The 20774-nt window shown below is 33.0% G+C and overlaps 2 protein-coding genes across 2 annotated transcripts in view; one reads left to right on the forward strand and one right to left on the reverse strand.

Moving 5' to 3' along the window:
• Positions 1–20774, forward strand: part of LOC149425613 (adipokinetic hormone/corazonin-related peptide receptor variant I-like) — a 326305-nt gene that overhangs the window by 52118 nt on the left and 253413 nt on the right. The window lies entirely within an intron of this gene.
• Positions 4216–6324, reverse strand: LOC149425614 (uncharacterized). The gene is made up of 4 exons (XM_089640804.1): positions 5501–6324; positions 5333–5422; positions 5046–5180; positions 4216–4894 (listed from the first exon to the last, which is right to left on the reverse strand). Exons 1-4 carry the CDS (start codon positions 5706–5708, stop codon positions 4536–4538), a joined length of 792 nt encoding a protein of 263 aa, XP_089496930.1. The 5' UTR covers positions 5709–6324; the 3' UTR covers positions 4216–4535.

Here is a 20774-nt window from a genome sequence, read left to right on the forward strand (position 1 = left end):
TAATTGTAAGGTCCTGTTTTTATTAATCTTAAATATAAATAACTTGCATCCCTTCGAATCCCTCTAGAAACATTTAAGATTTTAGTAATAAGCTCATCAGAAATAATTAAAATGTGAGCGTCGGGGCAAATCCCCGTTATCAGGGTATTGTGTCGCCTTAAGACAAAGATGACGACGGAATTATGTGCCCTTCAAGAGGAGGTGGCTCGTCTGGAGCTCCGAGTGGACTCCATCGACGCCGCTTCAAGGAACCATCTACTCTTACTTCTCGGCATCAAAGAAGAATCTTCAGAAGACACAAGATCCCTGGCGACCACCGTGCTGTCCGGCCTAGGATGCACCGAAGAAGCCATCAAGGACGTGGAAAGCAAGAGGTTAGGTCGTCCGAAGCCCAATAAGAGCAGACCTGTCTTACTCCAATTTCATCGCTTGACTGATCTTAGATCCGTTTGGGAGAAGAAGAGAGGTCTGAAAGGATCATCTCTCCTCCTAACGGAGTCCCTAACCGTGACACGACAGAAACTCTTCACATCAGTCCGCGCTATTTTTACGAACAACAAATGCTGGACCAGCGACGACACAATTGTGGTGATGCTCCCTGATGGCACCAAGCGCGCCGTCAACACACAGAAGCAGCTAGAAGCCGCGGCCGCCCTGATGAACAAACCTCCGAAGCCATCTACCAGCACAAACACCGGCTCCAGCTCAACTGGTCCTGATCTACAACATGACAGCTCCAGGATCGCCCTGCGTTCAAGAATAAATGCAAAGAAATAGTGTTATTATGTGATAAATATTTTTTTTTCTGCAGATGAACAGTTTTTAATTTATTGTCAATTTTGCTAGCTTGATGAATAATTTGTAATAATCTTTTTCCAACAAAATAATAACATATAAGGTACTCTACTTTATAACTGATTCTATTGCTAAATAACTAGTCTAACAGTCTGCCTTCAAAATCACTTTAAATTATCGAGGTATGATATAATTTACTATAACAATAGATACAGACACACTTATGTAGTTTTTATATAGATATACTGTTACTAATAATAATTTGGACTACTTATTTCGATAATTTGACCTCATACTAAAGTTTCTGTACTGCTTCAATTCAAATCATGTGCTTTTGTTATTTCATTTTTTTTTATTTATTTGTAGGTGGTTACATTACTCATCAAGTCATCTTCATAGCTTAACCTAATGAATTATACATTATTATTATGTGCACGTGAATGTAATCTATATAGTACTTACCACTGCTCTGTATATTATACTATTGTGCATAATAGTGATACTGAACAATAATATACCTATGTATATTGTTATATAAGTACTCCAATAGAAATAAAACAACATCACGCACAGCACCTTCAGATTTTAAATTTATGTGACGTTTACATTTCAATTATAATATGTGCGTGGATGTAGTAACGTATATATTTATGTGTATATGCTTGTATATGCGTATGCGTGTATTTGTTTTGAATACGATTTCAACCTCAACTAACATCATAGATGCCATTTTTAATCTATAATTGCTTTGAACAATGTCTGTAGCTATTGAACTGTACATATTGAAAATTGCACATAGTCGAAATTGTTATTACTACACTTCCTTCATTATGTAATTATATCAACAATCTCACTTAAATGTGTACTTTTAGACTTAATTACATTTATACCTCATAAATAATTTGCTGAAACTAGCTATATCACTTGTTAACTTGAAACAAACTAGATCATCGCGCACTGCTTTCATTTCTATCTTTTTCTTTTTTATTATTATTATTATTTATTTTTTTTTTAAACTTCCGATTTTTGTCCGGGTTAAATCTTCCCCATAGAAAAAACTAAACCCTTCCACACACTTTTCCACAAATGATCATCTAGTCCTAGTCAATCAACATTATGTAAGTGCATTATATAAGCAAAATAAATACAAAACAATACCTCAACTAACCAGAGATCAAATGGGAAAATAATTCACCGACTCCAAATATTTGCATATCAGAGGGTTCGGCTCGGTAGAACTTCTAACAGGGCCTATAAATCCTAGTGATCCCTCATCATAAATATTTAAAAAATCTTTCGTTATCCTACATGTATTCAAAATGACCGACTTTTGCATCTTTATATTTAAATTTTTCGATAGATCTAATTTGCCTAAATTTTGAATGAGAGAGCTAGGTATAATGCCAGTAACCGAAATAACGAATGGTATTTTTTTTATGTATTCAACAATATTGTTATTGGGTTTATAAAAACAGTTTATTTTTAAACAAGTTCTGCTGTGTAATTACTCAACTCAATTGTAATTAGTAAACATTACACTAATTGGGGAAACTTTACTGGGGTAATAACCATTAATAATTTCTAATATTTTACTCAGAAATCTATTAAGAAATCAGTAATTGAAATTAAAATACCTACCTAGAAATAATATAAATGTATCGTCTGTAAGTGGGCTACCCACAGTTTGATAATGCCTTCAGAGGGCGAAACAGCTGTCACGCGTAACAATAACTACACAGCAGAACTTGTTTAAAAATAAACTGTTTTTATAAACCCAATAACAATATTATTGAATACAAAAAATAAAAAAATAAAATGGAGTTCTACAAATTAAACTTAATAACAATAAAATATATAACGAATGGTAATATTTTTATAGTCTGAGAATGCCAAATTCTTTTTATTTCATTTCCGAAATCTGTTTATTTTCTTATTTTTTCATTAACAGATTTTTGAATATTACAGTAATTTGGAATAGCGACATCAATGATATAAGTTATTTTGTCATGTAAAACTATATCGGGTCTATTATGACTAATCGCTCGGTCTGTTAGTATAGTTTTATCATAATATATTTTATAAAATTCGTTTTCTAAAAATGAATTTCGTTCGTATTCATAATATCGTCGCCGTAGATGCCAAGAGAGTCAAGCCACAAAACCAGAAAGCTGAGAAAACGGCCCTCAAAGATTTTTGGCTACAAAAAAATCACATTTTTTTGTCATAACTTTTTTGTTTTTAAAGATAGAAGAGTGTAATTTTAGACATAGATATTTTGTGATGTTATCTTTTTATTAGTTAGATTGAATAAATGTAAAAAACAGTATTATAAAAGTTATTTGGGTTATATCTCTTGACCACTGAATATTGAAATAAACAGATGGTACATTTGTGTGGTAGTCAAAAGAGTTAAGCCTCTTAATTGAATTCTGTCACAAATATTTGTTTGTAGAAGCCGAGCTTTTCTGGTACCACGTTACGTTCTTTACAATACTCAACATAGTCTAAGTAAATTCTTGTCTCGCTCAAACCAGATGGCAAGTATTTTCTTTTACTGCTGCTCCGACAGTAATGCGAGGCAACTACGGGCAATGACTTGATGTGGTCCCTGATTATATTCCTAACTTCCTCGGATTTTTTGTTTGGCGGTTCCTTGCGACCTCTCTGATCTATTTCAGTGACACCTGAAGGAGTCAACTTTTTCATTGCACTTTCAACTTTTGTTCCCGAGATGACAAAGGTGGCCAAAAAAAATTTTTTGCACACTTGGACTCTCTCTCCATTTAACATTACCGTATATTCGAATGTATGTTGTCGTTTGATGGTGTCTCCACTACGGTATCGTCGTTTTACTGGAATACAATTTACATTGCCACCAATGAAGGCCCATCTCGCTCTGTCGGAATCCAGACTCAGATAGTCAGCCAACATTTGCTCCTGTTGAGATTTTCCTATTTTGGATGCGCAATTATAATGGCATTTACAGCTAACATCTCTAATTGTCCTTGCTTGAACTGTCTTTCCGGATCTGCTTTGGTATTCTTTACCTGCCATTCTCAATATCTTTTGGGAATTCCGTTTCCATTGGTTTGGGGTTCTCTTGCGTTTCCTACTTAAATCATCTGTCTGTTGGTTGCTTTCCAATATTTCAGAAATGGATGTTCCTGAGGCATTAACGTGGTGTTGATTTGAATGTTCTTGCCTGTTATTGTCTTCATTTTCGGAAAGGTTCACGTTCAAGTCTGTAAAACCGAACAAAGTGGTTTATTTCTTTGAAACACTGAAATAATTATTGAATTTTACAAGCAAATGATTCGCTGATAATCACAGGTTTTACAAGCCAACATAACAACTAGTATGCAGTAGTATTGTTAACAAATAAAAATACTGACCTCCCACATGCGTGTTTGGAGCGAAGCTTCGGAGCTCTGCGTATAATGCTGGGACAGCAATCTCATCCGGAACTTGCATGCCACCGTTCTGGCTGTGTTCTGCACATCCAGCTTGCACACCATTTAGAGGAGAGCCTGTAAAACAAAACAAAGTAGTTTACTTCTTTGAAACACCGAGATAAACATTGAATTTTACAAGCAAATGCTTCTCTGATAGTCACAGGTTTTACACAGCCAACATAATAACTAGTATGCATTAGTATTAATAACAAATAAAAATACTGACCTCCCGCATGCGTGCTTGAAGCGAAGCTTCGGAGCTCTGCGTATAATGCTGGGACAGCAATCTCATCCGGAACTTGCATGCCACCGTTCTGGCTGTGTTCTGCACATCCAGCTTGCACACCATTTAGAGGAGAGCCTGTAAAACAAAACAAAGTAGTTTACTTCTTTGAAACACCGAGATAAACATTGAATTTTACAAGCAAATGCTTCTCTGATAGTCACAGGTTTTACACAGCCAACATAATAACTAGTATGCATTAGTATTAATAACAAATAAAAATACTGACCTCCCGCATGCGTGCTTGAAGCGAAGCTTCGGAGCTCTGCGTATAATGCTGGGACAGCAATCTCATCCGGAACTTGCATGCCACCGTTCTGGCTGTGTTCTGCACATCCAGCTTGCACACCATTTAGAGGAGAGCCTGTAAAACAAAACAAAGTAGTTTACTTCTTTGAAACACCGAGATAAACATTGAATTTTACAAGCAAATGCTTCTCTGATAGTCACAGGTTTTACACAGCCAACATAATAACTAGTATGCATTAGTATTAATAACAAATAAAAATACTGACCTCCCGCATGCGTGCTTGAAGCGAAGCTTCGGAGCTCTGCGTATAATGCTGGGACAGCAATTTCATCCGGAACTTGCATGCCACCGTTCTGGCTGTGTTCTGCACATCCAGCTTGCACACCATTTAGAGGAGAGCCTGTAAAACAAAACAAAGTAGTTTACTTCTTTGAAACACCGAGATAAACATTGAATTTTACAAGCAAATGCTTCTCTGATAGTCACAGGTTTTACACAGCCAACATAATAACTAGTATGCATATTGTATTGATAACAAATAAAAATACTAACCTCCCACATACATGCTTCGAGAGACGTCCAGATTTTGCATGTTCAGGTCGTGTTCTGCACGTCCAGCTTGTACAGCATTCCCCTCAGAATCTACAAAACAAGTAAAACTGTCAGATTGTCGCATTGTTTTCAAACAATCGGAATCAACATTTTTAACTAGATTCTTACCTTTGAGGTTATGTTGATCCTGTGGATTTAAAACTGCTGCATCCATTTGTTTAGCACGTGAAGAACTCATTAGGTTCTGTGGATTAGCAGCTTTAGTTGATGCAATCATTTGTTTGCCACGTGAAGATTCCAATATGTTATGTCGAACCGGTGGATTTAAAGCAGCTCTGGCTGCTGCAACCATTTGTTTTCCGCGTGAATGATTCATTTCTTATCACTGTTTCACTAAATAAAGTTGAAAGTACAAACGTTTGTAGGCACAAAACGAAATAAAGCACAGAATCGCTGAACGAACCGAACTGATGTTGTATTAAAATAACACTGACCGACGCACTGAACACTGAACTGACAGTTCGCGATTCGCGATACTGTCGTGGGCGCAGACGTATGTGCAAGCGTGAACAAACCGACACGATAGGCATTTTGCTGAGTTAGAGGAAGACAACACTATAAATCATTGTCGAATGTGAGTAGAGGTGCGCACGCTTTCGAGAGAAGTTTGTGTTGCCAATGGCGTCAAGCCACGCATAAAATTAAATTATTGGGAAGTCAAAAGATCTATGTGGCTTGTCGTCATAGACTGCTTTAACTTGTGTAAAATTATTCGAAAGTCAAAAGTCTATGCGGCTTGTAGTTTTTGACTGCTTTGATTGTTTTCATCGATGTGTGTTAGATCTATTGGCAAATTTCAAAATACTCAATAACGGAGTGTTTTATGGCTTAAATCTTTTGACCACGGCAACTTTGAAGGTTTTCAAACACTTCTGCATACTTAACTCATTTTCGCCAAATTTGTGGCTTGACTCTCTTGACATCTACGGCGACGATATGGTACTATATTACGGCAGTCAATCAAGTTATATTTAACTACCAAACTTTGGTGAATTATTTTTGCTGTTTGTTTTTGGGGTGTTATGCCGTGTTGCGCTAACTCCTTCTTTAGCCGACGTTTCGGACAGCGTTGCAGTGTCCATCATCAGGGCAGATCCGGTAGATCCGAAGATGTGTAAATACACATCACACATCTTCGGATCTACCGGATCTGCCCTGATGATGGACACTGCAACGCTGTCAGAAACGTCGGCTAAAGAAGAAGTTAGCGCAACACGGCATAACACCCCAAAAACAAACAACAAAAATGCTTTTGGCCGTGAGAATCTAAAAACTTACTTTGGTGAATTATTTTTAAAACTTGATTGTGCCTAAATGTATACTCGGACGGTGCTAATATAGAACATCCCGATATAATATGTTCTATAGTTTCCGGAAAAGCCAAACATTTTCTACATAAATCATCAATTTGATTTGTATTTTTGATTACATGCTTCCTATAATATTTAGTATTAATGACTCTATCCTGAATGACAAACATAAATCCTTCTAATGAAATAAAAACAATATTTTTTTTGTTTAAAACCACGAATTTTTATTAATTTTAAGACCGACCGGTTTCGCTTCACTCGAGCATCGTCAGGGTACAAAATTAAACTAATCAATAATACAAAATGTGTCATTATATATACATACAGAGGGAGAGAGAAAGTAAAACAAAAATGAAATAACAATATATTACAAGAAAACGATTAGTGTATATAAATATTATAATAATAGAGAATAGGCATTAATAATTCGGCCCCTTAGGGTCATAAAAACGTATCTCATTTTTTCTCTACTTTACAGGAGAGCAAGAAAACATAGTTCTCAATTAATCAGTGTTGTATACTTTTAAACAAACGAAACATATTAATAATTTCTTCTCATTTAGTTAAAGGATGGTATTTTGTGCTTCTGAACCATCTTTTAAATATAAAATAGTAATTCATTTTACCATCCGTAACTCAAAATCGATAAAAATTGAGTTACATTTTTTTGAATCTAAGGGGCCGAATTGTAAAGTTATTAAGGGATACTGGGAATTTTACAGTTTACATGGAATATTCCCAAAATTGGACTTTTTGACAAATCTAATTGATTATTCAGAATTAAAATTTTGGTTTTAATGGCTTTCTTTATTTCTAGCGCTTCTAGGTTATTCAATTTGTTACTATGGTCTTTTTTATGGAGAATCTTAGCACCGGTGCTTTTATTGAAGGTATGATCTTTTTCAATAAGATGATTGGCAAACTCTGAAACGCCATTGCTATTTAGGCATCTAAGATATTCTTTAATCCTAATGTGGACATAGCGCGTTGTCTTCCCGATATAAAACGCTGGACAATTATTAGATACAATTTAATTTATAAATTCCTGCATGACTAAGGGTATCCATTTTTATCTTTAGAATTGACTAAAAATGATGGATTTAAATTTCCCGCCCTTTTGTAGTAACTCTAACTTGACCTTGTTGTAGGTAGAATATATGTACTCCTCTTCTCTTTTGTGACATTGCAAAGCGAGTGTATGGCAAATGTACTTCTTATCAGTTAATAAAAGCAAATCATACAAAATAAGAGTTTATTTCTAATTAAATCATTAGGTTATGGGCCCAGATAACCCAGAGGCATTCAGTGAAAGTTTTTTCTAATAAAATAGCAGTGAAAAAAGGACTATTAGTAAAACATAACCTCTGCAGTGAAAACATAACCTCTACTCCAAAAAAAAAATAGTGACTTTCTCGAATCATATTCCAAAGTGTTTTCGTGTTTGAACTCTGTGTTTTCATAAATAAAAATGGCAACAAACAGTTCATTGGCATTAATCGAAAAGTTAACCGGCCGTGAAAACTATGCGACATGGCAATTCGCAGTGAAAACCTACCTACAACACGAGGAATTGTGGGATTGTATTAAAACAGCTGACACATTTACAGTGATTGATACGAAAAAAGACACAAAAGCAAAAACAAAAATTATTCTTCTTGTCGATCCTATTAATTATGTACACATAGAAGAAGAAAGTACGGCAAAAGGAGTATGGGATAAATTGGCAGCGGCATTTGATGATTCCAGGTTGACACGCCGGGTTGGTCTTCTGCGTGATTTGTGTAATACCTCGCTCAGTGCATGTAAAAGTATTGAAGAATGTGTGAGCAAAATAATGTCGACATCTCACAAGCTCCGCAATATTGGCTTCAAAGTGGACGATGAGTGGCTCGGGACTTTGCTGCTCTCCGGTCTGCCCGACTCATATCAGCCAATGATTATAGCAATTGAAAGCTCTGGCACGAAGATAACTGCAGATTCTTTTAAAACAAAATTATTGCAAGATGTGAGAAATTATGAAAACAACACAACAGCCTTCGCAGTAAATAAAAGGTTTCATAAAAATGACAAGAAACAAACCAAGGGTCCGAGATGTTATTCCTGTACCAAATATGGCCACAAGAGCCCTGAATGTAAATCAACACCAAAAACAAGGTACAGAAACCTACCTCATCCTATGCTGCTGTGTTTATCGCATCGTCTAATTATGATGACGCCTGGTACATTGACTCAGGCGCCTCAGCTCATATGACGAAGAACAAGAATTCTTTCAAAAGGAATCAACTCCTGTAATAAAGAACATTAGAGTTGCAGACAATAAAGTGTTATCTGTGCAAAGCTCGGGAGAAGTGAGTTTATATGTTTATAATGACAAAGGCCAAGAAAATAAGATTCTGTTTACAAATGTTCTACATGTCCATGGACTAGCAACAAACCTGTTATCTGTGAGTCAAATTATTCGAAATGGTGGCCAAGTAAAATTTGATAACTCCGGCTGTGTCATCTTGAACAGCAAGCATCAAATAGTAGCAACTGCAAGTATTGTTGACAACATGTACCGGCTGAACATGCCTGGAGGGCATGCTCACATGACTAATGTTGAAGAACAAGATGCTTACCTGTGGCACCAAAGAATGGGGCATCTGAATTTTCACAGTTTAATGAAAATGGCTGAAAATACTAAACATGTAACTTTTCTAAACAAAACAGAAAATCTGACATGTATAACCTGCAAGGAAGGTAAACAGACAGAATTACCTTTTAAAAGTGAAGGATCAAAGGTTAGCAAACCCCTAGAATTGATTCACTCTGACATATGTGGGCCAATGGAAACCCAATCTCTTGGTGGTGCAAGATACTTTATAACTTTTCTCGATGACTACTCAAAGAAAATTTTTGTATACTTTCTCCACAACAAATTTAAAGCTCTTGGAAAATTTAAAGAATTTAAACAAGAAGTTGAGAATCAACTGGATACTCATATAAAAATTCTTCGGACAGACAATGGCCTAGAATATGATAACAATTTTTTTTACGATTTCCTGAAAAGTGCTGGAATCATACACCAGACAACCACACCGTACACACCTGAATAGAATGGTACAGCGGAACGCATGAATAGAACACTGGTGGAAAGAGCAAAGGGTATGCTTTTCAATGCTGAACTGCCAAAGTAATATTGGGCTGATGCAATACACACTGCCGCTTATATCATCAATCGTTCTCCAACGAGATCCTTGTTGTTCAAAACTCCCATGGAAAAATGGTTTGGCCTGAAACCAAATGTGAATCATATGCGTATATTTGGATGTGAGGCAATGGTTCACCTCCCTAAAGAAAAGCGCAATAAATGGGATCCAAAAGCACAAAAGATGATCTTCATCGGATACTGTGACCACACAAAAGGTAATAGATTCATACTGCCAAATTTCAGAAAAGTAATAAAAAGTAGAGATGCTACATTTCTTGAATCTTCTGTGAAAAGAGACTTTGTTCCTTTAGAATTATCCATGAATAAAATTGAAACAGAAGAGAAAAGTTCAAAAGATGAAGATTGTGCCTCAGAAAGTTCAAATGAATCGGTAAAAGAAAACAAATCCACTTCTGACAGTGAATACATACCAGACACCAGTATTGAATCACCTGAAGTAAGTAGTGTGAAGTTGAGACCTAGAAACAAAAACAAAAACTTGCCTGAAGAAAGTACTTCCCTATGTTTATTTATTCCTGATGTTCCGGAAACATATGAAGAAGCAATTAGTTCAGAAAATAAAGAAAAATGGATAAAATCAATTGATGAAGAACTAGATGCACATAAGAAGAATGAAACCTGGATATTGATAGAAAAACTTCCAAATGCCAAAGTGATAGGATGCAAATGGGTGTTCCAAATAAAGGAGGAGTCAACGGGTCCACGGTTCAAGGCACGACTTTGTGCAAAAGGATTTGCACAAACAGCAGGTATCGACTACACCAAAACCTTTGCACCAACTGTAAGGTATGATTCGATACGTTTATTATTATCCATGGATGTCCAGTATAACCTTAAAATCATCCAACTTGACATCAAAACCGCATTCTTATACGGAGAGCTTGAAGAGACTATATTAATGACTCCACCTGAAGGTCTGCCTAGTGAAGGCAATATGGTATGTAAGCTCAACAAGTCTCTGTATGGCTTGAAGCAATCTCCCCGTTGCTCGAATAAGAAGTTTGACTCGATTTTAAAGAAATTTGGTTTCGTCAACAGCAAAGCTGATCAATGTGTTTATTTTGGTCAAGTCAACAATAAAAAATGCTACCTTTGCCTGTATGTTGATGACGGCTTGTTATTTTCTAAAGATGAATCAGTACTAAAAGAAATAACTAATGACTTAAAAACTGTATTTGATGTAAAAATAGTGAATTCAGTGAGTAACTTTGTAGGCATGCAAATTGAGATACTCAGCAATGGTATATTCATACATCAAACTAAATATGTGGAACAGATATTGCACAAGTTTAACATGACTGATGCCAACCCCAACAGTGTTCCTGTGGACCCTCATGTAAAGTTACAAAAAGGAGATGGAGACCCAGAAAAGAACATTCCTTACAGTGTCGCCCAAACCTCCAACGGTGTTGGACGCGAGTGAGCGCCGCAAGCGGTGAATAAATAAAATAACACCTTCAATCCAAGACAAATTATATAAATACATAAATTTACGGAAAATAATTTTTTTTTTAACCTGAAAAAATGGAGGAAGCGGTTGATCCGCATGCCTTCATAACAAAGGCGAAACAAAACATAAGTGACTTACATACAATCATCGAAGAAAATAAACTTACCAAAGAAACCAAATCAAAAATGATGAAAGAAATAAATAACATCATGGAAATGATATCGCACATGGCAATAGAATTAGCTAAATTACAAGAAAAGTGTGATATTCAAGAAAAAAACCAATCACAAAAATACCCATTTTCATACTCTTCTGCAGTAAAAAACTTAATATCACAAACGCAAGAAAAACGATTTCCTATAATAATTAAAAGCTTAAAAGAAGAAGACACTGAAAAAATAAAAGAGAAAATACAAAAGATTAAAATATCGCAGTTGGGAATTCGAGTATGCGAAATTAAAAAAAACAAAAAAAAACCTTATAATAACATGCCCAGAAAAAGAAGACGCAAAAAAATTAAAAGATAAGATAAATGAAGTCGACAAAACCATAATAGCGGAGGTACTTCTGAAAACGGATCCATGCGTAATATTCAAAGGTCTTGACAAAGACTATACCGAAAAAGAATTCTTAGAAGACATCATTGAACAAAACAACGACATCAAAATGATATGTGAAAAATACCAAGACAAAGAAATATTACAAGTTAAGGCCATCATTACAAACAAAAAAACTAACAGCAAAAACTTAATACTACAAACAAATCCCGAAATGAGACTACATCTTATTAATAAAAAAAAAATTCATCTAGGATTCATGAGAATCTATGTAGAAGACTGCAGTCCTCTTACCCAATGTTTCCACTGTCAAAGATTTGGACACACAGCACAAAAATGCTACAATAGAATGAATAAACCAACATGCAAGCACTGTTCAGAAGATCATCCCATCTCCGAGTGTAAATCCCTGGAACTGCCACCCAAATGCGCTAACTGCAACTCAGCTAACAAGAAGAAAGAAATAAACTCATTGAACAGTAAAATGAATGAATTAGACCACCGAACAAACAGCGAAACATGTAAGTTCCGATCTTACATGCTTAAATTAGCCAAAGAAAGAATTAACTACGACATTGAATAAAAATCTTTTAAATAATTTTGTAAAATACAACCGAAAATGCATTAAATGGATGATTTCTTAAGTAACGAATTAGATTTAAATATTAAAATTCAAGAATATGAATGTATATGTACCGATTCGTGTAACAAAATTATTTCTAAAAACATCAATGATATAATTATTATGCACATAAACATCCGTTCAATTCAAAAAAATTTAGATGAATTAATTCTAAATATAAATAATTTAATTAAAAAACCGGACTTTATAGTGTTATCCGAAACATTTACGAACGCTGAGTCACCGTCTTACCACTTACCTGAGTACAACTATATTTCTACCAAAGTAGACATCAATAAAAATTCGGGAATAATAATATTTGCAAGCAATAAATTTAGTATTGTTAACATAATAGAACATCCAATACACTTAGTAAACTGCATCGAAGTACATTTCAAACTCGGCAAATCCATATACCATCTAATAGCTATCTATAGAACGCATGGCTCGAGTATTATTACATTTATTAATGACCTCAAATACATATTATTAAAATTAAAAAATAAACTTTGTTTCGTCGTAGGAGATTTTAACGTTAATATTAATGAAAAAATAGAAAATAATAACAAAAATGAATACATCAATTGTATGACTGAACAAAATTTTATATCTTGCATAAATAAAAATACTAGGGAAATAAAAGAACATACTCCATCTTGTTTAGACCACATTTGGACAAATGTAAACATTAAAGATCTTCACAAAATAAAATCAATTGTTTGGAAAACTAACATAACTGATCATCACTCATGCTTACTTCTGTATAATAATAATATTAAACATAAAAAACATAATTTAATAACCAAAAAATCAACAATAGATATGACTATTCTCTCTGAAAAATTAAAAAAGGAAGATTGGAATAATGTTTTAAACAGTGATGATACTGAAATTTGTTTGACTAACTTCGAAAATATTATGTCACAACACATTAAAAATTCGACAACTGAGATAACAACATACATAAAATCAAAATTAAGATGTTTAAAACCTTGGATTACCAAAGGACTTATTATATCTATCAGAAATAAAGAAAAACTTTACAAAATAACTTTAAAAAATCCCCAAGATGAAAAAGCATATATTTTCTATAAAAAATATAAAAATAAATTAACATCTTATATTAAAAAAAGTAAAGAAGAGTATTTTAAAAATAAAATATTATCTTCAGAAAATAACCATAAACAAATGTGGAAAACTGTTAATTTCGCCATAGAAAATACAAAAAAAACACAAAACATTAAGTACATTGAACATGATAAAAAAATTATAGATGCCAATATACAGCCTAAACAATGTGCAAACATATTTAATTCCTTCTTTGCAAATGTTGGGAAAAATCTTGCGAAAAATATTCATAAGCCTTCAAACCAAGAAAACCATAAAAATAAAAATATACAGAAACGTAATATACTTTCAATGTTTGAAACAACAACAGAATGTGAAATCTCGAAAATAATAGAAAATATGAAAGGAGGTTCGTCCCCCGGTTTTGATTCTATTACGACACACATGTTAAAAACTATGAAACCTCACTTAATAAAACCTATCACTCATTTAATAAACTTAAGTTTAACAAATGGAATTTTTCCAATGAACTACAAAACCACAATAATCTCACCTATTTACAAATCTGGAGATCCACATCAAGCAACGAATTATCGCCCAATATGTCTAATTTCTAATATAGGAAAGATCTTTGAAAAAATAGTAAAAAAACAATTGGTAAAATTTCTAGATAATAATAAAATATTACACAAAAACCAGTTTGGCTTTATAAAATCACTCAGCACACAAGATGCTATTGCTAACGTAACTTCATACATTTACGAATCATTAGATAAAGGTAAAAAATGTGCGGGTATATTTATTGACCTTAGAAAGGCATTCGATAGCATATCCCATGAGATGTTATTAAAAAAATTGAATAATATTGGCATAAAAGGCAACGCAATTAAATGGATCACCGACTACTTAAAAAACCGTCCTCAAGTAGTAAAAATCAATCGTGTAAATAGTGATCAAGAGATTACAAGCTTTGGAATCCCCCAAGGTACAGTGCTTGGACCAATTCTATTTACTATATATGTAAACGATATTTTTTTTCAACCCTTACATGGTCAAATTACGTCATACGCCGATGATACAGTATTAATAATAAGTGATACGACTTGGGAAAATGTAGAATTAAAGGCCACAGAAGACATCAACACGCTCAAGAATTTTTTCGACACTAATTTACTGTCACTTAATAAAGAAAAGACATTTGTAATTCCATTTGCAATCCATACAAATGATACTCCTAAAAATTTTAACATCGTCATACATAATAATACTAAAATTCACAGCCAAAACTATTGCAAATCAAACTGTACAGTACTAAAAACAACAAATAAAATTAAATATCTAGGAGTAATTATTGATAAAAATCTGAAATGGAAGGAACAAATATGTCAAGTAGTAAACAAAATTAGAAAATTAATATATATATTTTTAAGAATAAGAAACTTTCTGTCGATAAAAAATCTATATTTAATTTACTATGCCTTAGTTCAATCCACTTTACAATACGCTATTATTAGTTGGGGATCCGCGTATAAATGTAACCTTCTTCCAATTGAAATTATACAAAGAACAATTATTAAAATTATATTAAAAAAATCCTTTGACTACCCAACAGAACGCCTGTTTGAAGAATTTCAAGTACCTACATTTAAAGACCTATATATTAAAAACTCATTAATCCAAATTATAAAAGAAAAAGATAAATATCAATTTTTAAATGAAAACAGAACGCGACTTAGACATGTTTTTCTATGCCCAAAACTAAATACGTCTTTTGCACAACATCATTATACTTACCAGGGAAGAACTTTTTTCAATCGTCTACCAGAAGAAATCAGAAGCATTAATGATAAAACCCGAATACTGCTCTCTGTCAAGAGACATTTTAAAAATATTCTGAAAAAAAAAACTACTGTCACTTAATTAATCTCACAAATATCCTTAGTTTTCCATAACTTCCTTTCTTTTTTAAATTTAATAAATTAATATATTATCCTTCACTACTATCAAAAAAAATACGACAGCAAACATACATTTATGTAAAAAGAATTATTTAAGTACTAACTACCAACAACATTTATGTACACTCCCCTTCCATACACAAGCAAATGCTTTCAATGGAAGAGTAGTAAAAAAATACAAGATGTAAAATTAATTATGTACCATGTAAACATATTATTAAAAATAAAAAATAATTACAAAAAAAAAAAAAAAAAAAAGCTGTGGGTTCCCTCATGCACCTAGCTATAGTGAGTCGACCTGAAATTATGTATGCAGTGAGCCTAGTGAATAGATTTTTAAATTGTAATAAAACACACTGGAATGCCGCGATGAAAAGCTTCAAATATCTGAAAGATACAAAAGAGTACGGAGTGTATTACTCATCCACATCACATCCACCAGTAGTGACTGGTTATAGTGATGCTTACTATACCAATAATCCTGATACAAGACGTTCAATCACGGGCTATGTTTTCATCAAAAATGGAGCAGCTGTAACATGGTCTAGCCAAAGACAACAAACAGTTGCCCTGTCAACAACAGAAGCAGAATTTATGGCAGCCTGTGCTGCAACCAAAGAAGCTATGTGGATAAAACAGTTGTTATGTGATATTGAGGAATATAAACAAGATACAATGTGCTTACATTTAGACAATCAAAGTGCGATCAGTGTTATCAAAAATGTAAACTTCCATAAACGCTTTAAACATATCGACATCAAGTACCACTTTGTTAAAGAAAAATATTATCAAAAAATTATTGATCTAAAATTTGTAAGTAGTGATAATCAATATGCAGATATATTTACCAAAGCATTGCCAAAGGATAAATTTCAATTTTTAAGATCTAAACTTGGAATGTACAATTAAAAACTCTACAAATAATATTATGTAAGAATATTTTGAAAGTTGTATAATATCTTGTTTCAAAGGGTAATTAATATCCAGTTATTTTTGTTTTTTTTTTTTATATTATAAGGCTCGAATTTAGAGGGAGTGATGGACTTAAATTTCCCGCCCTTTTGTAGTAACTCTAACTTGACCTTGTTGTAGGTAGAATATATGTACTCCTCTTCTCTTCTGTGACATTGCAAAGCGAGTGTATAACAAATGTACTTTTTATCAGTTAATAAAAGCAAATCATACAAAATAAGAGTTTATTTCTGTTTAAATCATTAAAAAATTTACCTAAATTGTTGTTGGTATAAAACGCCGGTTTGACTTCAAAAGGAAGGTTAACTATACTGAAGGAAGAAAAATTATTAAAGAATAGAATACGGCGCCGAATTTATAAAATATTGTTTTTATTTCATTAAAATTTCAAACCGCAAAGTGATTGCTTTCTACGAAGATATAAATCCTTCTATTTCTGCGCTCAACTCTCCAATACTCAACCATTTGTTTGACGAAAATTTGTCAACATACGTTTATTATTATCATTTATTTTTTTATTATTACTTTTTTTTTGATTTTATTTAACCTTCCGTTGAATATTTTTATTTCTTCTTTTTCCCTCACATCCCGTGTTATTGTTTATAGTAGTCGAATTTAATCTCGATATGGATTGTACAATTTGTCGAATAATCAATGTATTCATTAATCAAAACATTCCACCCTTCCTTCCTCACACTCTCCTTACTCCCCTTTATCTCAATTTGCTGCTCGTACTTGCTGTTCACCTTTCTTCTACAGTATCTTATGTATATAATTTCGTACACGTTATTCATATTTAAGCTATAATCAATATATAAGTTCAGTTGAATCTAATATTCAGAATAATAATAAACAACTCTGGAATTACTCTAAAAACAAATGTAAAACAACTGGTATCCCACAAATCATGCACCTTAAAGACGAGTCAGGCACCGGCGCTCATCAAGAATATATATAATATTATTACGCTAGCGTCTGGACGGTGTAGGCCCTCTGATTGGTCGAATTAAAATCTTGTGTTTTGGGTAGATTCCGCATAGGGGGTCTGCAGGCAAAAAATACCACTCTGCCCCTCAATTTTAAGCAACCGTAAAGTTCATTTCGGTTTGCAGGCGACCGGATCCAAAATAATAAGCCCTTAAAATTAAGACCCGATTTTATACTGAAATAGAATTGTCGCATGCAATACGAGGTTTCTTCAAAAATATCGTTTCTGCTCATATAATTTTTGGATTATATCGAAAAAAATATGTTTTAAAAAGTTCATAATCCATTGGATTACTTACATTACAATGAAAATTATCCACAATTACGTGATTATGTTTGACGTTTATAAAAAATCACGCGTTCCTTCAATATGGCCGATACGCACGGCGGCTATAGATGGCCGACAGAGCGCACCTCTGGCGGAATACGAACGAACTAAATAAATGGCGTGAATATTTAAATATGCAGCTCACAATACACATAGTTATGCAAAATTACTTGACCATTAACAAACGTTTAATAAGAAGATTTCTTCTGGAAGCTTATAATTTGGAACTGGCATTTTTCATTATTATTTTAAACAAATTTTGCTTATTAATTATATCTGATTTTATATTGACATGTTTTCTAATTTCTAAAAATTCAAAATTATTTATTTGCGATGCTTTATATCCTGAGTGAAGTATTTTAAGACCTGAATTTTTATCGAAAGTGTGATCATTATTCAATAGATGATTTGCAAACTCAGATTCACTATTTCCGTTTAGAGCCCTGAGATGTTCTTTAGTTCTGACTTCAAAGTTTTTATTGGTTCTACCTTTGTAAAAGAAATTACAATCATCCCAATTGAGTTTATGAACTCCTGATTTTTTTGTTTGATTTTCGCTATCTTTATTACTAAGAATATATTTCTTCATTTTGTTATTAGTGTAAAACGCCGGTTGAGTAGTACCAGGAATGTTTTTATTTATAATTTTGATGATATCGTTATCCACAAATAGAATACTACGCCATTGTTTATTTCCACCTTTAGAAATAGGGTAAATATACCGCTTGAAGGGATTATGTTTAATTTTTTTTAAATATTTTCTCACTTAACTGGTCTTTCCCGTCCAACGATATTGTAATTCCTAATTCTGATAAACCCCGTCCACTCTTACCCCTCCCACCTCCTTCCACTTCTTCTTTCCAATTGAAATCTACATATAATTTTTGACTTCGGTGTATACTTACCCCTGATGAGGTGAACTTCGTTCATGAAACATGTAGTGGTTGTATATAATAAAATGATGTAAAAAAAGTTATTTGTCTTTTAATAAAATAAATTTTAATAAGATTACATTATTTTATCTATTTCCGTTGTATATCAATGCACAAGTACAGAATAAAATGTAATACATTATATTGTAATAATCTATTATTTCATTCTTCTTTGTTATTACTTTAAACTTTAATAGATACAGTAACAGTTGATACCACCAGTTGGAATAAAATAAACACCTTTTAATCATGAAACATAAATTGAACATGCTATTATTCATTAACTCCTTCCAGTTCCGTGTTTTAACAATATATACTCACCCTATCTCTGTGAATGACCTAATATCTACATATTAAATGTAACTGTTGTTAGTATCATTTAAACTGGGCGAAGCCCAACCAAGTGCCACCCGCAGGGCCTAGCACCAAAAAACCCGAGAAGCGGGTTTTTAACTGTTAGTGTCAATTATTCTCTAAACACTATCAGTCGAATCGATAATCGATAGTTCTACTTATTTAAATAATGATTCTTCGATTGGTAACATAAATATTGACAATCTAATGATCAATAAATACATAAAAAATTAAGATGTTAGTAAGGGTGCTGGTAGTGACGGTATCTCGCCATATTTCATCAAAAAATGTGCCATAAATCTTTCTTACCATTTAACTAACATATTTTTTTATGTCACTAAAAGAAGGTAAATTTCCCACAAAGTTTAAAAAAGCTATTATAATCCCTATTCATAAAACAAGCTCAAAAATTAACATTGAAAATTACCGCCCAATCTCAATACAAATTTTTCGTAATATACAAAACCAACAACACGGATTTCTTCAAAAAAGATCAGTACTAAAAAACATGGTAAATTTTACGAAATATTTAAGGAGCAATTCGGACAATAGAAACCAAGTAGATGTAATCTACACTGATTACTCTAAAGCCTTCGATAAGGTAAACCATTTCATTCTAATTAAAAAATTAAAACAATTAGGCATCCATGGTGACTTACTCCGGTGGCTCAGTTCATACCTCCTAAAGTCCAGCTTCTTCTCTGTGCCCCCCGGTGTACCTTAAGGTTCTCATTTAGGCCCATTATTATTTAATGTGTCTATATACGATTTTCACAAATATTTTTGCATGATAATTAGCTAAAATATGCGGATGTTAAAAAAATATAATAAGTTATTAAATCAATCAACGACTGCGTTAAACTTCAAGAGGACCTCAATCGTATTTTTGTCAATTGCGAATTAAACAAAATTGTTATTAACATCGCAAAACGCAATAAATTAACATTTACACGTAATAAAAATAAAATTTCCTTTGTATAAACACTAAACGGCACACACATCAATGAAGTAAAATATATCAGGGACCTTGGGGTAGCACTGGATGTTAGATTAAACTTTATCTAACACACTCATAAAATCATTAACAAAAACAATAAAATGCTGGGATTTATAATTCGATTAGCAAAACCCTTCCACAACATAGACACTCTATATCCCCTTTACACCTCATAAATTCTCCCGCACTTGGAACACTGTATTCCCATCTAGATCTAAAATACCAAGCCCATATTGAAAGAATAGAAAGAAATAAAAAAATTTTAACACATATATTATAAACTAAACTTACACTTCTCAAATTATACCGAATCCATTTAATTTCAAAATTTTAATTCCCCTCAAACACGACGTCTAATTTTTGATCAAATTTTATTGTTAAAAATCCTATATAATGGTCTGGACTCCCCAAAACTTACCAATTTAATAAATCTTCATATTCCGTCTAGATCAACCTGACAATCTGATTAATTTTATTTACCCTCGTGTAGAACAAATATTCGAAAAAAATACCCCAATTCCTCGTATATGTGGACAATATAATAAAAAAATTTACAGCATTGACATTTATGGTGATAACCTAAAAAAATATCGATATGAAGTAATGCGTACGATCGATTATTAATATGAGAGTATG

The sequence above is a fragment of the Hesperophylax consimilis genome, chromosome 2 (genome assembly GCF_061612785.1).
Source record: "Hesperophylax consimilis isolate HC1 chromosome 2, BYU_Hcon_1.0, whole genome shotgun sequence".
NCBI lineage: Eukaryota > Metazoa > Arthropoda > Insecta > Trichoptera > Limnephilidae > Hesperophylax > Hesperophylax consimilis.

Bases quoted from the DNA above. Each gene is read 5' to 3' on its own strand.
- LOC149425614 (XM_089640804.1), bottom strand. From the start codon at position 5,708: ATGAATCATTCACGCGGAAAACAAATGGTTGCAGCAGCCAGAGCTGCT. The intron at 5,181-5,332 runs GTTAGTATTTTT...TTTGTTTTACAG, and splicing joins TCGAAGCATGTATGTGGGAG to GCTCTCCTCTAAATGGTGTG. The intron at 4,895-5,045 runs GTCAGTATTTTT...TTTGTTTTACAG, and splicing joins TTCAAGCACGCATGCGGGAG to GCTCTCCTCTAAATGGTGTG.